This window comes from Rhodnius prolixus, unplaced genomic scaffold (assembly GCF_049639745.1).
Source record: "Rhodnius prolixus isolate KJV_2025 unplaced genomic scaffold, Rpr scaffold_10, whole genome shotgun sequence".
Taxonomy (NCBI): Eukaryota; Metazoa; Arthropoda; class Insecta; order Hemiptera; family Reduviidae; genus Rhodnius; species Rhodnius prolixus.
The window spans coordinates 3,788,678-3,813,739 of NW_027411615.1; the positions used below are offsets into that span (position 1 = coordinate 3,788,678).

At 35.8% G+C, this 25,062-nt stretch overlaps 1 protein-coding gene across 4 annotated transcripts in view; it reads right to left on the minus strand.

The window, feature by feature from the left end:
- Positions 1 to 1,065: 1,065 nt before the first annotated feature.
- LOC141457218 (lachesin-like) overlaps positions 1,066 to 25,062 on the minus strand; it is a 492,403-nt gene continuing 468,406 nt past the window's right edge. For all 4 annotated transcript variants that reach the window (XM_074133882.1, XM_074133879.1, XM_074133883.1 and 1 more), the window contains exons 9-10: positions 9,839 to 9,907; positions 1,066 to 3,316 (exon numbers count right to left, since the gene is read on the minus strand). In XM_074133882.1, coding sequence (XP_073989983.1) covers positions 3,186 to 3,316; positions 9,839 to 9,907 — 200 coding nt within the window. In that variant the 3' untranslated portion in view covers positions 1,066 to 3,185. The remainder of the gene's footprint in view (positions 3,317 to 9,838; positions 9,908 to 25,062) is intronic.

Below are 25,062 nucleotides of genomic sequence, written 5' to 3' on the forward strand. Positions count from 1 at the left end.
CAAAAGTCGCTTTTTTGTTTAAAATTCTGTGCAAAATGTTTTAATCTTTTATTTTCTTATGCAGTTCCACTTCTTTATTCCTTTTCTCACACAGAAAATCTTTTCATACGCTCTTAATATTCGTATGAAAAGTATTTCAATGGTTGTTGAATACCGTTCTCTGAGTTAAGAGAAATGAAGTTGTTAGCATATAGTTTTCAGTACAAGATTGTGAACGAAATATTTCATAATATATAAATTGAAGGAAGCTAAAATTTCATTTTAAATTCTATCGACATTACATTTTCGACCATAACTTAAAAGAATAAAATCTCTTTATGGAAGGTGCCCTACATTACATTACTGATTGTAGATTTGACAGCTCCTGCAACCTGGTGGCGTTTTTAGAAACTAAATATCTTCATGTAAACAAAAGTCGCTGGTTTTATTCACAAAATGTTTTCTTAAACTTATTATTTCTTATGCTGTCCAGTTTCTTTATTCATATTATGCTTCCATATTAAAACATTCATATTATGCTTTCATCTAAAGTACCAACCAATTTAGTTAAATATGGTTTCATCATTTGAATAATATTAACAATAATAAATCGGGAATCACAGAGAATCTTTTATTTTGAACCACTTTTGAGTAATTCCTGCCAGTAAATTTATTATCCCACTGTAAGAATGTTTTTTCAATGAAGGAATGTCTGTCTGTTGTATCTACCTTATGCAAGATTCCCTTCCTTAAAGTGATGTTTTTCTGACTCTATTCTTTTCTTTACATCACTAGACTAATGTTAGGCTTCCACTGTTTAGACTGATTCCCCAGTGGGATTTCATACGATTATTTTATATATAGGTTTATTATCATTATTATCGCATGCTACAGTCAATAAAAGAATCAGTTTCTACTTAATTCACAAAGTTTAGTCGCTGGTTTGATATCGCTGTATATCTTTCATCTAAAATTTTTCACAGCGTTGATTAATTTTTGTTAAACATCTTTGTGCTTAAAAGTAAAATGTTTAAATAAAATATATTTGAAAAACATTTCACTTAAAAGGACAAACAGAAAGAAATATTGTGTAAAAACAAACAAACAATAATCTCCTTTAATGAATAATAAAAGGTACAAATAGAAATAATAAACTTTTTTCTCATTATTTGCAGATATTCAATCATTACAAAGTATATATTATTAAATCAGCTGATTTAATTGTTATTATAGTTTTTTTTTTTTTTTAACCCAAAATAAATAACAATTTTGCTGTTCAGACAAAGATAAAATGGTTCTACACAAGATAAATGTACTTAATTTTTTTTAAATTTTTATCTTTTTTTTTATGTAACATTTACAAATTAATAATTTTTACATTTGTTGTGAAATATTACTAAATTCGAAACTGTGTGCCGAACAAATAAAAAAAAAAAAAATACTCAATTCAGAAACAGTAAAGTTGCAGGCTTGAAACTTACTTTAGCTTTGGAATGAGGTGATCGGTTAAGGAGCCTCTCTTGTGCTAAAGCCTTATGTTCGTCCAAAGCATGCTGAAGTTTCGAGGTCAATGCAGTTCCTGTTGGACCAACAGGTGTACCTGTTGTCATTATACAAGATAGTTGGAATAAATTTCTGGCAACAATCTAGAAGATAGCTTTCTACATTATTTTTTACCACTAGTTCTACAATGGACTTTTGGATCTCGATAATGGTGACGTTGTGTCGATAGGCCTGCCTTGAGTAAAGAATAGAAGTGGCACAATTAAATCCTTATGTCTCTACTCCGTTCCGAACCCATAGCACGTGGAGTAGTAACACCGCTGGGCACCTCGAGCAGCCAACTCAAAATCGCACCTTTTAATCCAGACACTTTTTCACTCAGTTAAACTTTAAAAACAGAAATCGTTATCAAAGATATATGTTCTAAAAATTGTATTTCTTAGCACCCTGAACCCAGAGTGTCTTATGAAGTTGTGAATGTGAATTGGGCAGATTTTGACAAGACCGGCCGGAGTGAACACCAAAAGACGGATATTCAGGAGCTAAACCTTAATCTTTTATCGAATAAACTATAATCGATTGGAAGTACACGCCGTTGATTATTTCCCGAACGGCATCAACTTCAAGGATTTTGATTCCTTTCTTACCCTTCAGAATCTATACACCTAAAACACACGAGGAAAGTAAATGATACATGATTTCTCAATTAAGGGATTCCTCCTTCATGTAAATCGATAATTCTTGTTACTAAGTCAACTACATGTAGCGCTTTCTTCTGGTAATTTTTAGCATTCTTAGCTGTCTTTTAAAGTAAAGTAATCGCCGATTTTTTTCAGGCGGGGCTTAACGTCCAACTACCATTTACTAGGTGTCGTGGACGGAGGCGACTAACAAACGTACTTTACTATCTCTCATATTAAATAAAATCCAAGGCCCTAAGACCGGGAATCGAACCCAGTACCACAATACATATTAGCTTCGCAGGTCTCGCCTCTAACCGCTCGGCTACCGTGGCGCCTAGCTGTCTTTTAATTAATGATAGTTTCAAGCCAGCAAACTTTTTATCTGATTTTTTTTTTTTTTTTTTTCTGTGGCACAATTAAGATAACGGAGCAAGCAAAGTGACAAATGTCTTATTTACATCTAGCCATTAAAACACGTACATATTTCTTTTGGTATTTACAAAATTATTTACAATTTTTCTTTTTTCAAAAATTCTGGTTTTCAATGAGCTTTCATATCTTTTATTATTATTTTTATTTGCATTTTTTTGAACTTACTGATAATAACCATTTATTATGTAAAAGTCCTCTTTCTTATTTCATTTATTTGGTAACTTTTATTAAAAATTTATTATAATTTGATAAATAACTAATTCAATGACAGATCCTTTTGACCATAATCTATAAATATATAAATAAAATAATAACTTTATATTTTTTTTTCTTATAAATAAAGACATTTTATTAATTTATTTTTTTAAATTAATAACTATGAATATTCTCAGTCGAGTCATTTATTTATTTTTTGAAGTCCACGTTTATGATATGACTGCGGTCAACAAATATGGCCTAATTTTGTTTTTACAATTAGGCCATATTGTCCATTGAATTTTTTGTTTTCTTTTTCTTTATTTAATTTTTTTTTGTTCTTGTTTTAATGCTGTATAAGGTTCAGTTTGCTTTTTAAGGACAGCGCACTGGTCACCTGAAGTAGAAGAGCCACCAGGTAAGATAAAGAATTGCTACATGTAAATAATGAAGAAATGGTAATTTTCCGGCCAATAAACTTCCGGCTGAATTACGGCTTATACGATTCCTTTGTCCGGAGAGTTCTGAAACAAAATATAAAAATGTATATTAATTAATTTTAATCAACCAAAATTAATTAAATTAAATTATTAAATTAAATAATGAGAAAAAGAAATACTATTGATTTAATTTGTTTGCTATAGAAAATTATTCTATAAATTGGTTTTGTCCAATTGTTGTGAATTAATCCAGATGTTAGGGATTAAATAAAAATAGAGAAAGTAAAATGTAAAATAATGTTCAACTTTAAAAACAGTTGGATGGTAATGAACAAACTTTAAATTTATGTAAAACAAGTCCCCCTTGACATTTATAAAATATAATTTCTATTCTCTACCAATTTTTTTTATTATGCTCGCAAAAACTCTTCGCTCTACTTTGATTTGGATAATAGTTCTCTAAATTATTCCCGAGCGCAGCATTTGATTGATCTAAATCTGTACCTCGGAGGGAAAAGGCAGCATGTCACAAAAAGTAAATTTCACAGGGGAGCCAAATAAAGATATTTTTCCAAATTCATTTTTTGTTCCACTTTTCCGGTTATACTCTTTCCTGTACTTCTCACCATGATTATTACAGTTGGTATGGCCACTTAACCTCCCATATTTTAAAATATTTTATTTTGATCTCCATTGTGAAAAACATTTATGCCCATGTAGTGCCTTTTACCCTTAAGTAATGAAGTATCATAGCGCTTTTTAAAATACATAAATCGCTTAATAGTAAACATAGGACATAGTGCTTTACACCTGTAGAAAGAGCAACAAAAAATTTGTAAAATGATGCCAAAATCTGAAAATCGAAAAAATGGACATGGTGCCTTTTCCCTCCGAGGTACAGAAATAAAGATAATTGAAGGAATTGATTGGAAGAACAGTGGGTTAAGTCCGCAGTGATGGATTTTATTTTTATCCATTCTAAGCAGGCATGTTTATTGGCAACCCTGTCTGGTTTCCGACTTTCCACCATCCACCAACAGGGTTGGATTAAACAGTTTTAGTCGAAATTTTGACTTCATTGATGTTAAAGACTCTCAAGAGTCGGAAGCTCTACGCTGGGTGATGAACGGAAGGCCAAAACCGGTCAGGGGTACAAGAAGTATGTATACAGGCGTGCCACCACGGCAAGGAAGAAAACCTTCGAATTAAGATAAAAAAAATTGTCCATGGAGGTTCCTTTTTTAAGAATAAGTGGATTGGCCACTTCTTTAGAACAATAACATGAACAGTTCTTTGCAAGGCTACACAGTATACGGTCTAGCCGCTACAATTATATGAAACGAGTTTCTTCACTGATGCGAGAGATTGGTGTAACGCAAGACCTGGAAGTGCGAAGTGTCCCAATTTAAGTACAGCGGTTGACTCAATTCATTTTTCTAGAGAAAAAAATTAGTAAATAATGTGCTGTTCTCGTGCTTCTTGGAGGTTAAGGCCAGAAGTCGTGTTTACTTCTCAGAGAATCAGGAAGAAAGAGAAGGGCTGGGCCAAACTAGGTGGCCCTGGGTAACAGAGCGTGGTTGCCAAACCACTTGTCTCGCTCCCTTCAAGCCCATAAAGAATCCCGTGAGCCTTGGCTATAGAAATGGAGGATCAGAATAAATGAAAACAATGCTCCCTAAGGCGAACACGCCTTTCACCCGTTTACCTAAAAATCACTCCTCTTCCTACAACAGATTGTGGTTAGTACCTAGGACTCTTCATGGACAAACGCCTAACCTGGAATCCGCTAGACTTAAACGGAAAGAACTGAACTGACTATTCAAACTTCTCTCTAGACTTCTTCACAACAAACAATCGAAACTTTCATTGAACAACAAACGATGTTTACTGTTATTGTTCGTATGCATTGGAATGTGTACTGTATTTTCCATAAGAGTACTTCGTTCTGTTTAATTGCAGTCCTTCTCCTGTGACGTGGTAACTACCAGCAGTCTTTTTGTTTCTGGTATAGGCTTAAGTTCCTTTTCTACAATGAGTTCTTTAAAATAAATAAAGACGAAAATAATAAACAACAAAGGACTAATCTACACCATTTTACTCAAATCTGTCCGGACATACAGAATGGAACGTTGGAAGCTCAGCCAAAGCTTCCAAAATCTACAAAATCCAATCTTTTCTGTCAAAAACGCCCAGTCGAATCGCTAATTCATCTTCTTGCACCAAGATCTCCTTGTTCCCTAAGTTTCTGAAGCAGCAAGATCCTCCTCAATTTCCTTAAGTCCTAACCATCAAGTTTCCGAGCTTACTGCATTACCAGGAAACCATTCCAAGACGGATGAAGCGCCGTTGCAAAATAGTGAAATGTTCTTCTTTGGTAGTTACAACCAATAAGTAAATTCTCTCCTCATGCTACTCATACAATTATTTGCATCATGTTGTGTCAGTTTTCCCTTGTAGCCGAAACTTACTGTCAGTTGTGAAAATGAATAAATTAAAGAAAAAAAACTGTGGCTGCGTCATGGACACGGCCGTGTGTTGTACGTGAATACGTTTACGTAACGGGTTATATTTTTTATATAAAATATTTTTATTTATGTATTTAGGATGAAACAATGTGTCTTCATAATCGACGATCGAACACAATCTATGCCTATACAGTCCCTTGTCAATGTAAAAACGATTTCATCCTCCACTTGCATAATTTCAACCGCCCCAGCTGCAGATGTACTGACACCGTCGTCGTTGATCCGCTCGGCCGCATTCATTCTTTTACGTTCCTAGGCACAGCTTGACTCGGTCATATGGTGTTTTATTATTACCATTCGATTGTTCTTGAGAAGCCCTTTCCAACCGTATACGATCTCTGTATTTGGTTTTGGCTTTTCGACGCGTATAGGCCGACATTATATATTTTTGATAATATTTTTTTATTCTAACACCTTATTATATTCACTGTCACTATTTTACACTAATGTTTTATATACAATCGATAGATTGTGACGACAGCTGACGATTAAAACCTAAACGAACATCGTAGCTTCTCCGACTCGAAAGTTATACCATTTGCAAATCTCGATAAGCAGCAAAATGATCTCAAAATGGCGGCGCTTCTCCCTCCACCGCGCGCGATGCGTCACAGTACTCGCTTATCGTAATGAATTCTTTGATCCTTTAGCTATCCAGTGGTCTAATTTAATTTTGGATGTAGACGATAGGTTCGAAACTATAAAGCCAAACTGTATCCCCCGATTTTTTGTTATCATTAGGTTTTTTGGATTGCCTCCATATGATAGCAAATTTAAAGACGCATTCACGTCAAAAAAGAAAAATCTTCATTTTTTTTTTAGTAAACTTTCTGATTTTATTTTCTTTCCAGTTAAATAAAGCTAAATGATACGAACTAACCAGAGTAGATAACATAATGACAAACTAGACTGACAGACATGTAACAAATCCAGGCCAGATTTCCCCTGTGGGCTACTAAAACAGAGAGGGCACATATGCGGTTATACCAATTTCAAAGCAGTGACATAGCTTTAAACTGTACACGCATAGCTCTCAATTAAAACTTAATGCCGTTTCATGCCCATAGATCTAATTTCTGGCCAAATAACTGTCTCCGTTTTTACTAGTAAAGGTTTTATTGTTTACCCACAATCTAATATTGTTAACATTTTTTTTTTTTTTTTTTTGACAATAAAACAATAAGACTGTTTGAATCTATTTTAAGGCCTTGCAATATTAACTAGTAATAGAGATTTATGGGCACAATTTTGGTTACAATTCCAGGTTCAAACTAGCAATTTCAGCATGATCAACGATGAAGAGAAAGAATTCTTTGATGAAATGTAATAGCTGTTACAGATTCATGAATTTAAGATACAGCGCAAGAGAGATGGAACAAAAAACAAAGAAAGAACTTTTTAAATATTATAAAAATCTCTGAAGAACAATATAGAAGTCAAAAGGATGGAATTAGCACACTGGTTAGCGTAGACTGGATTCCACGTGGAGATCCCTCGGGTTCCAATCCAGCTGTTGGCTTAAAGAATTTTCTCTTCCTAGAAGCTTTCTTACAGCTCACTAGCCGGTGATGGACAAGAGCCGAAGGCCGGCAGTGCATTGAAAAAAAAGGCTACGGGCGCCTAAGACCTTAGATGTTGTTGCGCCTTAATTGAAAATATACAGGGTGTTCATTTTAAGACGGCTCAAATGCATTCCATGCTTAAACGGTTAATCTGAGCAAAAAGAGGAAAAATTTGTGGCCCGTCGCCTCTAGTTTCAGAATATGTGACTTGATTTTAGATTCCTGCCCGCATACGCGGCTGACGCGCGACCAAAAGTGAGGGTTCGCAGTTGACCCCCATTTTCATATACTCGTACACCGTTTTAAAGAGTATAAAAAGTTATGAAAGAAACCGGAAACCGCAATTCGATATCTTCAAAATTAAAGTTGCTAGGCCATTTCAAAATCTGCTATTTATTAATCATATTTCAATTTTTTAACTTGTTATCAAAGAGAAAGAAGAGCACGTGATAGGTCATTTTTATGTTTCATCCCCTGTCTATTAAAAATATTGCCAAGGCAGAAAAGCTAGTATTTTTCTTAATATCGGGAAATAAGTCGTTTTCCGAGTGATTTTTCTAAGAAAAATCAAATGTTAAGAGCATACAAAAAATGGCTAAAAATTAATTTTACATCTGTTACAAACAAGAAGGTTTAATAATTTTTTGGTAATTTTGGGAGAGTTGCGTTTAATTACTAAAAAAAATTGGAAACCTGCCACATATTTAAGTGATCAATACCTTTCATGTAAAGGATCAAACGTATTCCTTAATTTATCAAATAATGCACTTTACTCAACTTGTGAAGCATGTACTGTGCCTTCAAAGGTGCCTCCTAGCCAGGTTAGCCAGGAGGTTATCAACTGCTCTCTGTATCTGAGGAGGCACCTTTGCTCAGATTAACCGTTTAAGCAAGAAATGCATTTGAGCTGTCTTAAAATGAACACCCTGTATAAACCCTATTGAAAATTTATGGTATTATTTGGAGAGGAAAATTCGAAAATTGAAATGTTCTTCCAGAAAAGAGCTCATAACCAATTTAAAGAAATCAAGGGCAGAAATCACACATTTCAAGAGACACTAAACCAGGTGGAATCTATGCCAAGGTGGCTTCAGGCAAAGGGATTGCTTACAAGATATTAGGTCTTTAGTTTTGCGTTAATTATAACATTCAGACTGAGTGTATTTATACTTATTTTGCATGCAATAAATTATTTTTCTGCTTTTTAATCAATTCTTTATGTTTATAAAAGAAAATGAGAGCATTCAATTCGTTGTTACTATCTTCGATTTCAGTGCTGAAGAAATAGTCATCCTAGAAACAAAAGTTCAGCAGATAAAGTAAAAAAAAAACTTAGTGTATGAATACTTTTTTTGACCACTGTATGTATACATGTAAGTCAAGTAAAGATATTTTGAAAACACCAATTCTGATGAGCCCAAAGTTACGTGTGATGTAACTTTGGAGTAAAAAAAAAATGGGGTTTCGAGAGGCGCTATAAAGTTCAAATTAATAATTTTGGGGATGTGCTCTCCAGGATGTGGCGGAAGCAGGAAGTTAAACAATCGTTTACTACTTCTTATTCCTCGACAGATGAAAGTGTAGAAATAAGAAGACTTTGATTTTGAATTCTGAATTTTTTGAAGCATTCTTTTAAATCGTACAGAACAGTGTGCACATTTTCCCAATACTACTGAGACATCCTCAAAAAAAAAAAAAAAAAAAAAAAAAAGAAATGCTTCAAGGAGATTAGGGATAACATATACTTCAGCTTTTCTTAAGCAAAGATCCTTAGAGACTTTTGTTGAGAAGGAAGCAAAAGGATTCATTATTGCGGGACAAGCGCATTTATATTTATCCAACGATATCTAACAACAGTTACCCAGAAGATGGTGCACGGTGCTTCAGATGTTCTTGGAGGATTGTATGGAAGAGAATGTGAAGAGATAATGTGAACTAGTGGATTAGAACTGAGGAAGAATCATTTTTGAATTCGATGTACCTCATTTTTTTTTTTAGGACTTGAATGTAAAAAAGTAAAAAGTAAAGTAATGCCTATTTTTTTCAGGCGGGCTTTACGTCCAACTCCCAAATTAGGTGTCGTGGACGGTGGCGGCTAGCAAACTTACTTTACTGTAAATTTGTTTTATTAACCATTAAATAAAATCTAAGGCCTAAAGACCGAGAATCGAACCCAGTACCACAACACATACTAGCTTTGCAGGTCTCGGCTCTAACCGCTCGGCTACCGTGGTGCCCCTTAAATTGGTTGCCCCTTGAGGATTTAAATGTGAGAGATTAATGTTCTGTTGGCGATTAAAAGCATCAAGACCTGAGATTTAACTGTTTGCTTTTGAGTTTAGATTGAAGAACTTACAGGTTCTAATCCATAAATTGGTGCGAGCAAGGAAATCCATATTCGACTTTTGTTCTCTATTAATAGTTTGGAACTTTTTATCAAGGAGACTGACCAAAAATTCTGATTGGATGGATTAAGGGTGAATGGATTCAAAACCAACATTGTAATCAAAAATGCTTACCTCCTAAATAAGCGGCTTGTTTATCACCGTCCGCATTAGCAGCATTGTTGTTGTTGTGTAGTTTGATTTCTGAAACCAAAACCAAAAGGAACAAAATTAAAATTAGCGTTGCGGAAAAAAAGAGATAAACAAAAAACAAAATCACGTTCAAAAACAATTGACGAAAGAAAAAAAAAACAAAATTAAGTTAATTAAGAGAGTATGGAGACAGCCACTACTTAGGGAGATTGTAACTTTTTCTCCCGGAGTTTTTGTGTCACCCATCAGACTAAGAGGAGGCAAAGTCCTAACAGAGTAACTCCTCTTAGTCGGTTAAAGTTTACTCATTAGAGCAACCAGCGGCTCTTAACTCAATTCTGAGTGCAACAAGCTTCCTCCAGCTTCTTCCCTTTTCGCCTCCTGAATGTAACAACAAGCTGTGTTCACTCTTTAACTGTTCTAGTCGATCAATCTGATTAAACCACAAAAATTTAGTAATAGGTAATAGTTATTTATTTAACAAGTGTGGAAAGTAGTACTGTTCCTCACACGAGGCAGGGTTTGCACGCAAGAGCGAGCGAAGAGAGGCGAGTGCAAGTGCAAATTGCCGAGTGTGAGGAAAATACTTTACACTCGAGTTAAATATTATATTTTTTCTGCAACCATTAGGGTTATTAACTAAAAAAAAAACTAAACAGGAATCACTAGAATCCATTTTAAATTTCTATAAGGTAACACTATAACCTTTTTAACTGTTATAATTAAAAATATCTATTTATTAAAATATTATTTTTATTTCTATATTCCTTTCAATTTCTATTTTATTTTTTTAATATTCGTTTTTTAATTATTTAGATAAAATAAATTTAAATAAGCTTATTAAAGTTTTACAGAAAATATTTAATAACAAAACTTCTTATTTCAAGCAAGCATAATAAATTTTTCTCACTCACTAGTGAGGAAAGTGACACTAATGGGAATTTTTCCCCACTAGTGAGGTAAAGTTGGGCATTACACAGCTGATCTTAATTGAGTAATGAGAACATTCCTACATGGTTGCAGAAAAAAGATATTGTGTTGAAGATCAATAAATTTTTTTGATGCCTTGATGCAAATTACAATTAAGATTTTTTTTTTTATCCAGAAATTTGTCCGCCTCCAAATGCTGGATAGAGAATGACATCACTAGAGCTCGCCCCCACCCTGTGATCTCATAGTCGATCTGTACCTATAACTCAGCGTTTCTCAACATGTGGTACGCGAGTTGCTGGTTGGTGGTACGCGAAAAATAATCAGTAATGGCGAACATGAAAAATTAAATCATAAAAATATCATATAAACGATTTTTTCTATAATACCGGACAGTTTTAATACATAAAAAAATTATTTTAATTAATAATATTATACAGTAAAGTTGATAAGTACAGTAATAAGGTTGGTCTGTCTCAAGATATACGAAAAAATATACGATAGCACATTTATCAGGATTAAAATTGTCTTTCATGGAGTATTTTCCAAAAACCCGAAAACACAAATGATAATTGGATTTCAAACCCCCTTCTATAAAGAAAATTTAGGAAAAGCTACATCAGTACTATCATGTGACAGAACTTAAATGATAACTATATAAAAATCTGCTTAAAGAGACTTGATAATAATGAATAATCTCCTATCCAAGCAACATTAAATTTAATTGGTACTTACAGGTAGTTGAATGCTTAAAAGAAATTAATTCAGAAGATTTGGGCACAAATATAAGTAATCCTTAAAGAAGAACTTTGTAAATTAGTTAATAATTTTGAAGAGAAAAATATGTACGCAATTTTTAATTATTTAAAAAAAGTTTTAAAACTAAAAGATCTTACAATTTACAAAGTTGGTAAAGTGAACATTAACTTGAACTCCTTTGTAACAGATATACATTGTATCTCTATACAAATAAAGATAATATTAATAAAATAACACACTCGGAATAACGAATCCCATGAAATACAAACATTTTTACGAAGCTGTACAATTTAGCAAGATCTGGTACTATCAAGTGGTACGGTGAGAAAGAAAAGAAAAGATTGGGAAATGCTGCGTCTAACTAAACAATCTTAATTTGAACCAGAAATGTTTATCTTCATAAATTTTATAGGAAACAAAGAATCCAGAACATCTGATGTTACTAAAATGTAAAACTAAAGGCAGTTCAGATGAAAATCAGATTACGGTTCAACTATTTCAGGAATTAAGGTAAATTCTAGTGGTAACATTAAATGAAGTTAATATAAGACTAACTATTACTTTATCTTCATTTTATTACCTAGAATGCTCAGTTATTTGATATGTGTGGGTAGAATTTATTTCTTTTGAAGTTAATTAAGTTAAGTCTGAATGGAACTCTAATTAAATTTAATTAGATGAAATTATTTTACTTAAGTAATATTAAATTAAATAGCAACCAACCAACAATGTGATTTTCAATTTAAGTAATGTGATCAAGTCAAATATTTAAAAATTAAGTAACCACCGAAATCTGATTAATTCTATAGAATAAAAAGGTTTTTACTTAATTATTGAAGGCAACTCAGCGAAGTAGATACAGTTTTTTTGTTTTAAGGTGCGTCAACATCTAAAGATACGAGGGGGTACCCAAAAAAAACCGGAATTATTTTTTAAAAGCTATTTATTTACAAATTTTTACAGAACAACCTTATCCCCTTCAAAATACTCTCCATTACAACTAATACATTTGTCCCACCGGTGCTTCCACTGTTCGAAACATTTTTTGTAGTCATCTTTAGAAATGGCTGACAGCTCCTTCTTCGTTTTTTTCTTGACCTCTTCAATGTTGTCAAATCGGTGACCTTTCATGCCCTTTTTCATGCGTGGAAATAAGAAAAAGTCGCACGCAGCCAGGTCAGGCGAGTAAGGTGCGTGGGGCAGCGGAACCATGCCATTTTTAGCCAAAAACTGTGTAACAGTGATGGCTGTGTGTGCAGGTGCATTGTCGTGGTGGAAGAACCAGTCTCCTGTTTGCCACAAATCGGGTCTTTTTTGGCGAACACTATTGCGCAATCTTTTCAAAACTTCCAAATACAAGGTTTGATTGACGGTCTGACCTGGGGGGACAAACTCTGAATGGACTACGCCTTTGGCATCAAAAAAGCAAATCAGCATTGTTTTGATGTTTGACTTGACTTGACGACATTTTTTTGGTCGGGGTGAAGATGACGTCTTCCATTGGCTCGACTGTTGCTTTGTTTCTGGGTCATAACCATAACCATAACTGGATCATCACCAGTAATGACCTTTGACAGAAAGTCTGGATCAGTTTCAAGCTGTTGTTTCAAAGCACGACATGTTTCAACTCGATGTTCTTTTTGATTGTCAGTCAGAACTCGAGGAACAAACTTGGCAGCAACCCTTTTCATCCCCAAATCTTTCGTTAAAATTCGCTGAACCGAGCTCCAAGATAACCCACTACTCTCTGACAGTTGATCAATTGTCTGTCGACGGTTTGTGAACACCAGCTCTCGAATTTTTTCAACATTTTCGTCGATTCGGGCAGCTGATGGACGTCCAGAACGAGGTTTGTCATCAATCGACATGTCGCCATTTTTAAACCGAGTAAACCACTCGTATACTTGAGTTTTTCCCATAGCGTCATCTTTGTAAGCTGTTTTCAACATTAAAACACTTTCAGCAGCATTTTTGCCGAGTAGAAAACAAAATTTCAGAGCTGCACGTTGTTCACTTAAACTTGCCATCATAAAAAACGAAAAAAGAACAAAACAGCGCTGGTAAAAACAATCACTGCAGATGAACAGAACAAGCCAGGCAGACAACACAGGCAGGACTGAACTGGCAAGGAATTGCGCTATACACGTCTAGCGGCAGAAATGCGTACTGCATAAGCTCCACGCGCGGCAACGCAATTCCGGTTATTTTTGGGTACCCCCTCGTATTGTAGTATAACCAGACCAAATAACTACGCAGTGCTACATTTACCAATCACTGACGTCCGAGTTGCTAGAATTCAGTCTGATAGTGAAAATACCCATCACAGAAGAACCAAAACAATAACAAACATAGCAGTTTACCTTGTTCAAGACTAATTAATTATAAGCTACAACTTTACTGGGAAAACAAAAAGGGTTTTGTAATTATAATGAAACAAAAATTATAATATTTTGTTTCAATGAAGTTAGAAACAAAAATTATGGAAAATTCAAAACAAAAGACATAAGAGAAGTTTTAGCCGAAGTAGAACCGAGCTTTTATAACACAGACTAATTGCTCAATTATATTTCTCGTCCGTAAACACTATATTTTAATTACAATAATTTTACTTTGTAGATTCTGTTTAGTAAAGTCATAATTTACTAACACAAAATTAAAGTGTTGCTGTCTTAAACGTGCTAATTAAAGGGGCTTTTTTTTCTTTTTTTTTTAAATATTTCTAGTTGAAGATTTCCCTTTTTTTTTCTTAATAGTTTTTTTGGGGGGGTAAAATGAATTTAATGGAAGGTGCCACGCGGTAGCCGAGCGGTTAAGATACTAGACCCGCAAAGCTAAGATGTATTGTTGGTTAGTGGATTCGATTCCCGGTCTCTAGGCCTTAGATTTTATTTAATGGTTAATATGGAGAAAATAGTAAAGTATGTTAGGCGGCTTTGATACTAGACCCGCAAAGCTAAGATGTATTGTTGGTTTAATGGGTTCGATTCTCCCTGGTCTAGGTCTTGGATTTTATTTAATGGTTAATATGGAGAAATATATTGTTCAGTATGTTAGGCGGCTTTTATACTAGACCCGCAAAGCTAAGATGTATTGTTGGTTTAGTGGGTTCGATTCTCCCTGGTCTAGGTCTTGGATTTTATTTAATGGTTAATATGGAGAAATATATTGTTCAGTATGTTAGGCGGCTTTTATACTAGACCCGCAAAGCTAAGATGTATTGTTGGTTTAATGGGTTCGATTCTCCCTGGTCTAGGTCTTGGATTTTATTTAATGGTTAATATGGAGAAATATATTGTTCAGTATGTTAGGCGGCTTTTATACTAGACCCGCAAAGCTAAGATGTATTGTTGGTTTAATGGGTTCGATTCTCCCTGGTCTAGGTCTTGGATTTTATTTAATGGTTAATATGGAGAAATATATTGTTCAGTATGTTAGGCGGCTTTTATACTAGACCCGCAAAGCTAAGATGTATTGTTGGTTTAGTGGGTTCGATTCTCCCTGGTCTAGGTCTTGGATTTTATTTAATGGTTAATATGGAGAAATATATTGTGCAGTATGTTAGGCGGTTATACTCTAGACCCGCAATGCTAAGGTGTATTGTTTGTTTAGTGGGTTCGATTCTCCCTGGTCTAGGCCTTGGATTTTATTTAATAGTTAATAAAAGAAATTTATAGTAAAGTATGTTAGGCGGCTTTGATACTAGACCCGCAAAGCTAAGATGTATTGTTGGTTTAATGGGTTCGATTCTCCCTGGTCTAGGTCTTGGATTTTATTTAATGGTTAATATGGAGAAATATATTGTTCAGTATGTTAGGCGGCTTTTATACTAGACCCGCAAAGCTAAGATGTATTGTTGGTTTAGTGGGTTCGATTCTCCCTGGTCTAGGTCTTGGATTTTATTTAATGGTTAATATGGAGAAATATATTGTGCAGTATGTTAGGCGGTTATACTCTAGACCCGCAATGCTAAGGTGTATTGTTTGTTTAGTGGGTTCGATTCTCCCTGGTCTAGGCCTTGGATTTTATTTAATAGTTAATAAAAGAAATTTATAGTAAAGTATGTTAGGCGGCTTTGATACTAGACCCGCAAAGCTAAGATGTATTGTTGGTTTAATGGGTTCGATTCTCCCTGGTCTAGGTCTTGGATTTTATTTAATGGTTAAAATGGAGAAATATATTGTGCAGTATGTTAGGCGGTTATAGGCTAGACCCGCAATGCTAAGGTGTATTGTTGGTTTAGTGGGTTCGATTCTCCCTGGTCTCGGCCTTGGATTTTATTTAATGGTTAATATGGAGAAAATAGTAAAGTATGTTAGGCGGCTTTGATACTAGACCCGCAAAGCTAAGATGTATTGTTGGTTGAATGGGTTCGATTCTACCTGGTCTAGGTCTTGGATTTTATTTAATGGTTAATATGGAGAAATTTATAGTTAAGTATGTTAGGAGGTTATAGACTAGACCTGCAAAGCTAAGGTGTATTGTTGGTTTAGTGGGTTCGATTCCCCTGGTCTAGGCCTTGGATTTTATTTAATGGTTATTATGGAGAAATTTATAGTAAAGTAAAGACTCCGTCCACGACACTTAATTTGGCAGTTGGATGTAAAGCTCGCCTGAATTTAAAACGGGGTTTAAATTTGTAGTCTCAAGGCCGCAGAGTTGTTTCATGGATATTGAGTCTTTTTCAAGGTACAGACTATTCCTAGCAGACTAGTTTTTAAATATGAAGTACAATTGGCCTTCGGCCTTTATTTTATTCATTTATTTATATTTTTTCTTACTAGGGAAGGGGAAGTGTTGCAATTAGTCAAATTTGGTCCACTTTTTTGGCCAATCTCAAGAATGAGGCGAAGGGCCATGAGATTAAAGAATATTTAAACCCTTACACGGGACAAGTGTTCAATTTTAACCGCTCATTTGACCCTAATTAGTACTTTGTAAGTGATAAAGTGACCCTTCCTAGCCAAAAATAATTTTCCGAAAAAGAAAACGAGATGAGAAAAATACGTTACACTTGGATTACTTCCAAGTTATAAGCAGTAGACTGAAACATGGTCGCTTATAAAACTTCTCTTCTATCTGCTTACATAAACAAGCAGAGCTTTCTACTGCTTATATGGGGAATATTCATTCTTTGCTTATATACTTCTTCTTTATTATATACACCATATATGGTGGGAAATATTCAGATGGTGCGCAATGGTTTGACCTAAGGTTCTACCGTATATTATATCAGACACGTTACATATTTCAGCCTTGTATAGGTAGTACAAGGGACGAGGGAAGTGATACGACTGAGCCAGAGCGAACCGTGTACGTCAGGATGAGGAATATAGTTGGTGGGGGGGGGGGACGTTAGAGAAACTGGGTCCATTCTACAGCCTTCTGTGGTCGGGTATGGCGTTCTGGCTGTAAATCCACATTGAACTAGGTGAGATGTGTGCACGAGTGTAAGGGATAGATGGTTATGTATAGGGAACGGAGGAAGAGGTATAGATAGGTCCAGCAAGTGTGTGGAGGATGACTAGAAGGGTGGAATGTCAGTACTGTCTACGCTCTCGGTACGTTGGGACCAGGAAATATGGCGATAAATAACTACGGGAACACAAGGCCAAAACAGCATCCTAAAACAAGTCAATGCCGACTCACCAAACCATCATATCCTAGTTTCTACCATACGCGCGCTACACGCATGCACATGAACGATACGTACAAAACACGACGTTTGTTTTTATAAAACAATAAAGATTAATTTGGCTTGCGAAGGCTAAAAAAGTGATGCGTCCCAGACAGAGTACACAGACTTTACGATCATTAAGGTTATGTTTCGGATAGAGAGAGAGGCCTTATGCCAAGAGATTGGCCATCTGAAGTCGGAGATCAGAATGTCTGTCTCCCAGACTACGAATTCCAGACTCTGCAATGATCCTTAACCAGGAAACCAACCTAAATTCTTAAGACCGTGTGGATATCAGCTTAATTGTAGGGCCTATTAACTGCAGGGCTCAGAAAACATATGCATTGGCATTGACCTGGCGGATGGATAGCCTTTGTAGGTTCTGTCAGGAGGTGGAGGAGGAGGAGGAGAAAACGGCACTGCACATGTTGAGGGGCTGGCCTGGCTAAGGATGTTTGTTACTCCTCAGGGGAGTGAAAAACCAAGGCCTGCGAGCTTTACCCAGAATTAAGAATCTGATTAAACGGAGGGGACTGAAGGCGAGCTCTAGAGTAATGGGAGCCACAATAGATCCATTGCGCTGCGGTGGCTTAGTCCCTTAAAGGTCGACCAACTAGAATCTAATCTAATCTAAACTCTTTAACTCTTTCCCTAGAACTGCTCTAAAATTCTGATCAGTACTTGCATTTTAACCCAACATAATACACAACACTATCCTCAAACCTATGTGAACTTACGGACTAGAGCCGTGAGGTTCAGCCAAACCTACAAAACATACGGACAGTACAAGACATTTCAGTCAAAACTACTGTCGACAGATAGCTGACGCTGCTTTCTGCGGTGACTAACCTCACTCTTCACAACGACGTCAACATTCCATTCGAACACCAACTCGCTAAGACTAAATATCAAAAGCTCCCACAAACTGCTCTCTGTACTTGCTCTAATCCTTTCGTACAGTCTCTCGCCTCCTCTAACATCCCTAAAAATCCTTCTTGCCGACTGAATCGCCGATGGCCCCGCGACTTCCTTGCAGTCTGAAGACCTAAAAACATCATTAATATCCTGTAGAGAGGTGCTACTGCAGGGTAGTTTCTCTCCTCCTGCCTTTCACGCATCCATTTATCCTTCATTCTCCCTTATTGTATATGTATATACAGATTGTAAATGACGAAATAAACTTTTAAAAAACAAACAAACTTACTTAACACCATAGAGGACAGTAAATTTACATTAAAATGGAATTTTGGAGAAAAGGAAGGAATTAAACCCACGTGGATTTCCACGTGAAGATCTCTGGTTTGTAATCCAGCTGTTACGATCTTTTTTAGGTTTTCTGCCAAAGACCTTCATACAACTCACTGACCAGTGATTGGCAGTGCGGCCTAACGAGAGAGAACTCATTCCGGAGACGGACAGTGCCCTGATAAAAAAAAAAACTCCTGAGCGTTAATAACCACAGGATATTGACGCGTCTCATAATAAAACAAACAAAGCGGGTATTATTCTCAATCATCTCTGCCAGAAGTCACCCCTTAATTGATTCATACTGGAAGATGAAGAGTAGATCTTCAAGTGAGCAATCAGTGTATTAAACTTCAAGAAAATCGTTCCGGTTATTTGTTGGAAAAACATCGGAAATTTGGAAAATTCACACAGTAAATTGGCAACACTGATTGGCCGATTTCTTCTAATTGAGAAATACAAAAACCGAATTTGATTCCTATTAAATATCATCAGAAATTTGTTTTCTTTTCCAACAATGGCGGATAATAGAGTCAGATTGAAGTCTGTCCCTCTGTCTGTCGAAAAATCCTTTAGAAGGAAAATTCAGTTTTAAATATTTTAGATAGCGTAATGTGGCGAATAGTGATGAACTGTGCTGCGCTCTGGAGAGCGGTGGCTTCATTGTGCGGAAAAACCCAGGGATTATAATGGGCACTTTTCTTTTTTCTTTTTTTTCCCACTGCCCCAGCCCGCCACCGCTGTTTCAGTCGTACCTATTCTGCCAGTCTCTGTCCTTCGTCCTTTCATATTTTTCTATGTGATATCATCCTGAGAAATGGCATTTGCTGACCCAACTAAATTTATTTTATTAATGATGAAAAGAAAAAGAGAAAGTTTTTTGTGAAAATTAATTTCTATTTGTTTTTCCATTCTCTTCCCAGTACAAGTGGAGGCGCCGCGATCGTGCAAAATTCACGAAATTCAGTATACACCGGAACTGAACTCACTGAATTCGGAAAAGTTTGAGACGGAAACACATAAGTGAAGTCGTATTCTTTACACCAAACAGATCAATACCCCTCTGGTGATGGTAGAAAATCCGAAACCATTCAGGGAAACAATAAACTTTCGTGCTTCGACAGATAAGATCCAAGAACAAGATCTATGACTGCAGATCTGACCAAATTTTCTAAAGGATAAACTTACAAAAATGAGGTCCTTTTTTTTTTTTTTTTTTGTCTGGATGGTCGAAAAAATTGGAATATAGGGTCAATGAGGTGGTAGACTGCTTGGCCCAGGAAGGGAACCTGTAGAACTTATATGGAACCACGTAGGGGCGCGAAACTATCGAAGAATAAACCTGCAACAAGTCGTAGGAAGAGGAATTTACTGCTAATCGCCGAAATTGATATAGAAATAATTGCTAGAAGATAGGGCAGCACTTTGGAAACTGGGGAAGCGCATGAAGAACCCGGCAAACAGATAAGTTTGGCAAGAAAGAAGATAAAGATTTATAAGGTTCAGAATTAGGCTCTTCGGTGAACTCCAATAGAATAGAATAGAATAAATATTTATTATAATAAATATATACAATACATAAAATAAATATAGAAGTATTAATGTATAAAAACATTTCAACCTTCTTAACTAAGTGAAGTAAGAGAAAAGTTAGGTGAGGAGGATTGGAATGCAGGGGAAAAGGAGGAAAACCTGCAGCTAGTGTAGAAAGTTAGTGTCTTCTGTGTCTGTATGTTATAGAAGGATCTGTAGGGGAGGCTATGTCACGGCAGAGGAGTGGATTAGGATGGCAGTCTAGGGTGGAAAGGAGTTTGAACAGACGATTTTGGATATAGGAGTGTACGGGGGGATAGTGGGCGCAGTCTCGTGGAGTGAGTCAATTCTAGTACGTCGTGGAGAGTCTGTTGCGAATCTGAGAAATTTGTTTTGGGTTATCTGAAGTTTCTTGATGTTGCTACTACAAGTCCAGGCTCCAGGCGGAGCAGGCGTAGAGCAACCTAATGACTACTTTGTAAAGGAGGAGTTTGTTGGTCCACAGTCATTTTGGAGTCACGTGAGAGTAGAGAGGAAATAATAGTCGTGTAGTCCAGTTTGCCTGAGTTTACTTTGTCCTGTACGTGCGTAGTGAAAGTCAGTTTGTTGTCTAAAGTTAGCACTAAGTACTTCACGTGGGTAGACCACGGAATGAGTGTGCTATTACAACTGATTTGTCGGTTAAGAGTGGGTCTGCGTTTGGTGAAGAGTAACTATAGCGTTTGTCTTGTCGTGGTTAATTTTAATTTTTTCCATTTGCTGTAAGAATTTTGTAAGCCTGTCTATTGCAAGGGGAAGTCTGTTGGTGATGGTGTCCATTCTCCAAGATGACGTGTATACGGCCATGTCATCAGCGTACAAGGCGAGGTTGACATGAGGAGGTTTGGGTAGAGGATTTATGTAAGTGATAAACAGGATAGGACCTAGGATGGAACATTGGGGAACGCCTGCTGAGATTGGATAGGGGTATGAGGAGGCAGAGTTCAGGCGGATGACAGACTTTCTGTTGGAGAGGTAAGAGTGGAGGAGTTTAATAAGGTATACAGGAAAGTGGTATTCAATTAAGCGGAAGAGGAGTCCACTATGCCAAACGGTGTCAAAGGCTTTTTCCAAGTCGAGTAGTACCATGCCAGTGTGTTTCTTGTAGTGGAAGTTACGTGTGACGTCGTCTACCATTCGTGTGAGTTAGAGTGGTGAACTCCAAAAATTTGCGCAGTAGTCCATCTACTAAAACCAATACTGCGTGAAGTTTTTTTCCATGCTATTCGGGTAATCCTAGCCTTGTGGTTACATAATAATAATCATAATAAAAAGCCTGCGGTGGCTTGGCCACGTTCAAGAAGAGAATGCTGAACACCCAGATTTAGAGGATTGACTGAAGCTATGATACGACCACAGGAGAATTAGTGTGAAAGAATGGAGCATGCCGTTCTGAAGGAAGCCCAAAAGCTGAAGTCACTTAGTAAGACACAAGTATTTGAAATCGTGGCAAATTTTCTAAATACGAGTTAAAAAAAAACCTGCAATACAGGAGATGAGATCCTCTAAATCCAGGTCTATTTCTTACGCGTGAACTCTATGTACCCACCCAAATTATTAAAAAGATTTCTTGAAGTGAGAGCTTTTCAAAAGCTTCGCAATATCTATATATTATTCTCTTTGAGAAAACTATTGAACTTCTGAGATACTTGCAAGAATTTATCTTGAAAAAAAAAAATGCACTTATTTTATTAAAAAGATATTTTTGATGCAGGACAGCTGCTTCACTTCAAAACCATTCCTCTCCCCCCCCAATTCAATATCAAGTCCCCTCCTCCTCGACAACTTACAGATTCCTAAAGCTAGAATGTAATATATTAAATAAAATGATAATTTGTAGCGAATATCTCAAGTGAAAGCAATATTACCTGAGCTTTAAAGGCTCTTCGCTCTTTGATCTCTTATTTATTGCTTTGCTACCCACATTGGAGACGACATTTAAGGCGCTTATATCAGCCACAGTCTGCCTCCTTTAATATTTACATAAAACATTCAGTTACCGCATTCAATTAGTACTTAACTCATAAAAGGAAGAAATACTTGTAAAGTTACGTGTGCAGTTAACGTAGGAACTTAACTCTGTTTTGTTTTCTCTCAGAATAATTTTATAATAAATAATCTATTGAGAAATTTTATTTATTAATTGCATTTATTTCTACTTAGTCATTAACCAGTTAAGCGTGTAATTTAGTTTTAACCTGTTGTGTGTTTGACGTGAATACACGTCAAACCAAATCTCTATTACGGTGCGTTCGACGTGTATACCCGTTGTGAAAAATATAAAATTGCCATTATCTACAAAAAAACTCGAAATTTTAATAAAATACAATAAGAATACTATTTGGTGGGATGTTTCCTTTATCTTACCTAATAGAACTGCAGTGGGAGCCAGCCAAATGGATAAGTGGTTGCTACATGTTTGGTCTCCGCATTAGAGATTGGGGAATTACCTCACACAAATAGAAGCTCTCAACCTTTGTGCAATACCGTTTTTTACCTTACGTAGTTAGAGGTTCAGACCTCAGTACGAGCATGGTTTCATTTTGCACAGAATTCAAAGCTCTTTTCTTCCTTGTAAAAGCTCTTGTGCGCCTCTAGTTAACTAGGGCAATGCTTACGTGAAGCGGTAAAAGATTTTTGAATGAGCACTGAATACTCTGGTAATCTCAAGACCCCAGAGATTGAAGAAAAAGTCGCTTGCAGTAACTGATTTTAATTCCGCACACTGTGGGAGGGGTTTTTTAAAAACTAAAATTCCACGCTTAACTGGTTAAAAAAAATCCTCCTCTCAAAGTGTGCGAAATTAAAATCACAACAATGACGTGTTTACACGTGTCGAACGCAGGGCAAAAACAACCAAAAGTTTACAACGTCATAATAAGTCACTGCAAGCGAATTTTTTCTGCAATCTCTGGGATCTATAGATTACCAAAGCATTCTGTGCTCATTCAAAATCTTGTACCGTCTTCACGTATGTATTGCTCTAGTTAACTAGAGACGAACAAGAGCTTTTTGAATTCTGTGCAAAATGAAATCATGCTCGTACTGTGAGGTTTGAACCTCTATCTAAGGTAAAAAAACGGCATTGCACAAGGGTTGAGAGCTTCTATTTGTGTGCGTAATTCCCCAATCTCTAATGCGGAGACCAAACATGTACCAACCACTTATCATTTGGCTGACTCCCACCATCCCCCTCCGTATAAAATACTTGGCAGTTCTATTGGTAAGATAAAGGGAAACATCCCACCAAATAATATTCATATTGTATTTTATTAAAATTTTGAGTTTTTTTTTTGTAGTTAATGGCAATTTTATATTTTTCCACAACGAGTATACACATCGAACGCACCTTATAGAGAGTTGGTTTGACGTGTATACGTTGGTTTGTTACTTTATAGTCAAAGTTCAAGTAATGAAAAGCTAAATATTCAAATAAATGAAAGCTTTACATTAAATTTTTTTACTAAAATTTAAAAATCATCTCTCACATGCGCTAGCCAATGCTTTTCGAGGATTAAAGCTGGAAAATTGAATGATATATTTTACTTGCATTTATAAAATGAATAGTCAATAAAGGAGAGATTCTAAAGGAATACAATTTAGAGAATGGTTAAAATGAAATTAAAAGCTCTCTGAAAAAAAATGCATATATGTACCTATATAATAAAGCAATATTTTTAACTCTTCTCTTCATTAAAAACACCACATGAAATGGTTTTAAAAAAACATAAAAAACTAAAATTATATGAAAGCTAATCTGGTTCACATGTCAAATAAAACTAATGTAATATAGTCCAAGTTCAGCAAAAACAAAAAAACTGATGGAGCTATTTTACTGAAAAACCGGGATAGCAGGAGGAGAGAACTTTAACGTAAAATATTTTCCATCGGAGGCCATTTAAAAGCAAGCAGCAAACGTCAATATTGGCTTTATCGAATATGGTACTCAAACATGTTTAAAATTTCTGAGAAATTAATCTGTGTTAAATCAAGTCCTAAATACTTTAGGAACTGATTGCCATGTACATTAAAGTTGATAAAACCGGAAATCTGATCTTATGGGCGCAGATGAAGGAAGTAAAATTTTGTTCGTCTACCTCAAAGCTATCTTGGATGTTAAACGTACTGAACTAAGAGGAAGAAGATCCTAACTGTGAAGGGGTTTAATTACAATTGAAGGAAGTCCAAAAAACTTGGGAGGGCTTAAGACTAGCTCAGGAAGTTATCGTAAAATATAAAGGATTGTAAAAAAGTAGATCACAATCTCCCTTTGGGCCTTGTTATGGGGGCTTTCAGGGACCTCTACTCCCAAAATTTCTCATTCTGAACGTTCATCAGCCCTTGTTAAAAATGTGGTTCTTGGTCTGAATATAATATAAAGACAGTCTACCCCTCTATCACTGCACGCAGAACATATACCCACCCATCCACGAAGTGGGCAGAAGCGAAATCCATTCTAGACAGATGACCGTTCCAAATTATTCTACTCTCTTCAAAACAAATCCTCGACGGACTCATATAAAAGATCAAAAGGTGGATGTAAAGGTCGAATTCCAAAAAACTTTTCCCTCTTCTTGATTCCCCCAGCTAGATATTCTTCCTCTTTTTCCCGGTCTTAGTCTGCTACTTGGAAGTAAAACAAGCATTTGACTTTATGAAGATTAATATCGCTGATATATTAAAAAGTTCTGAAAGACTTAAATTAAGCTGAAGCAAGTTTTTTTTAAAAACAACAGATCCAAGAACATCACATTTAAAGAATTCGTAATGACAGTCATTCGCTAAGGGTACTATCTAAGTATATTGCTACTTATAAATACATTCGCTTCACACATTCATCCTTCTACTATACACAACTATCTAAATACAAATTTACAACTAATGGATGGATCAGAACTCTATATTCCTGCCTTCTTTATAACCTATCCTAAATTAAAATCACGTAATCCTTCTCTAATCATTTTCTTGCATTCATTCTAATCGGCTATAACTTTTAAATACACTTATATTTCTTTGCTAGCTCTGC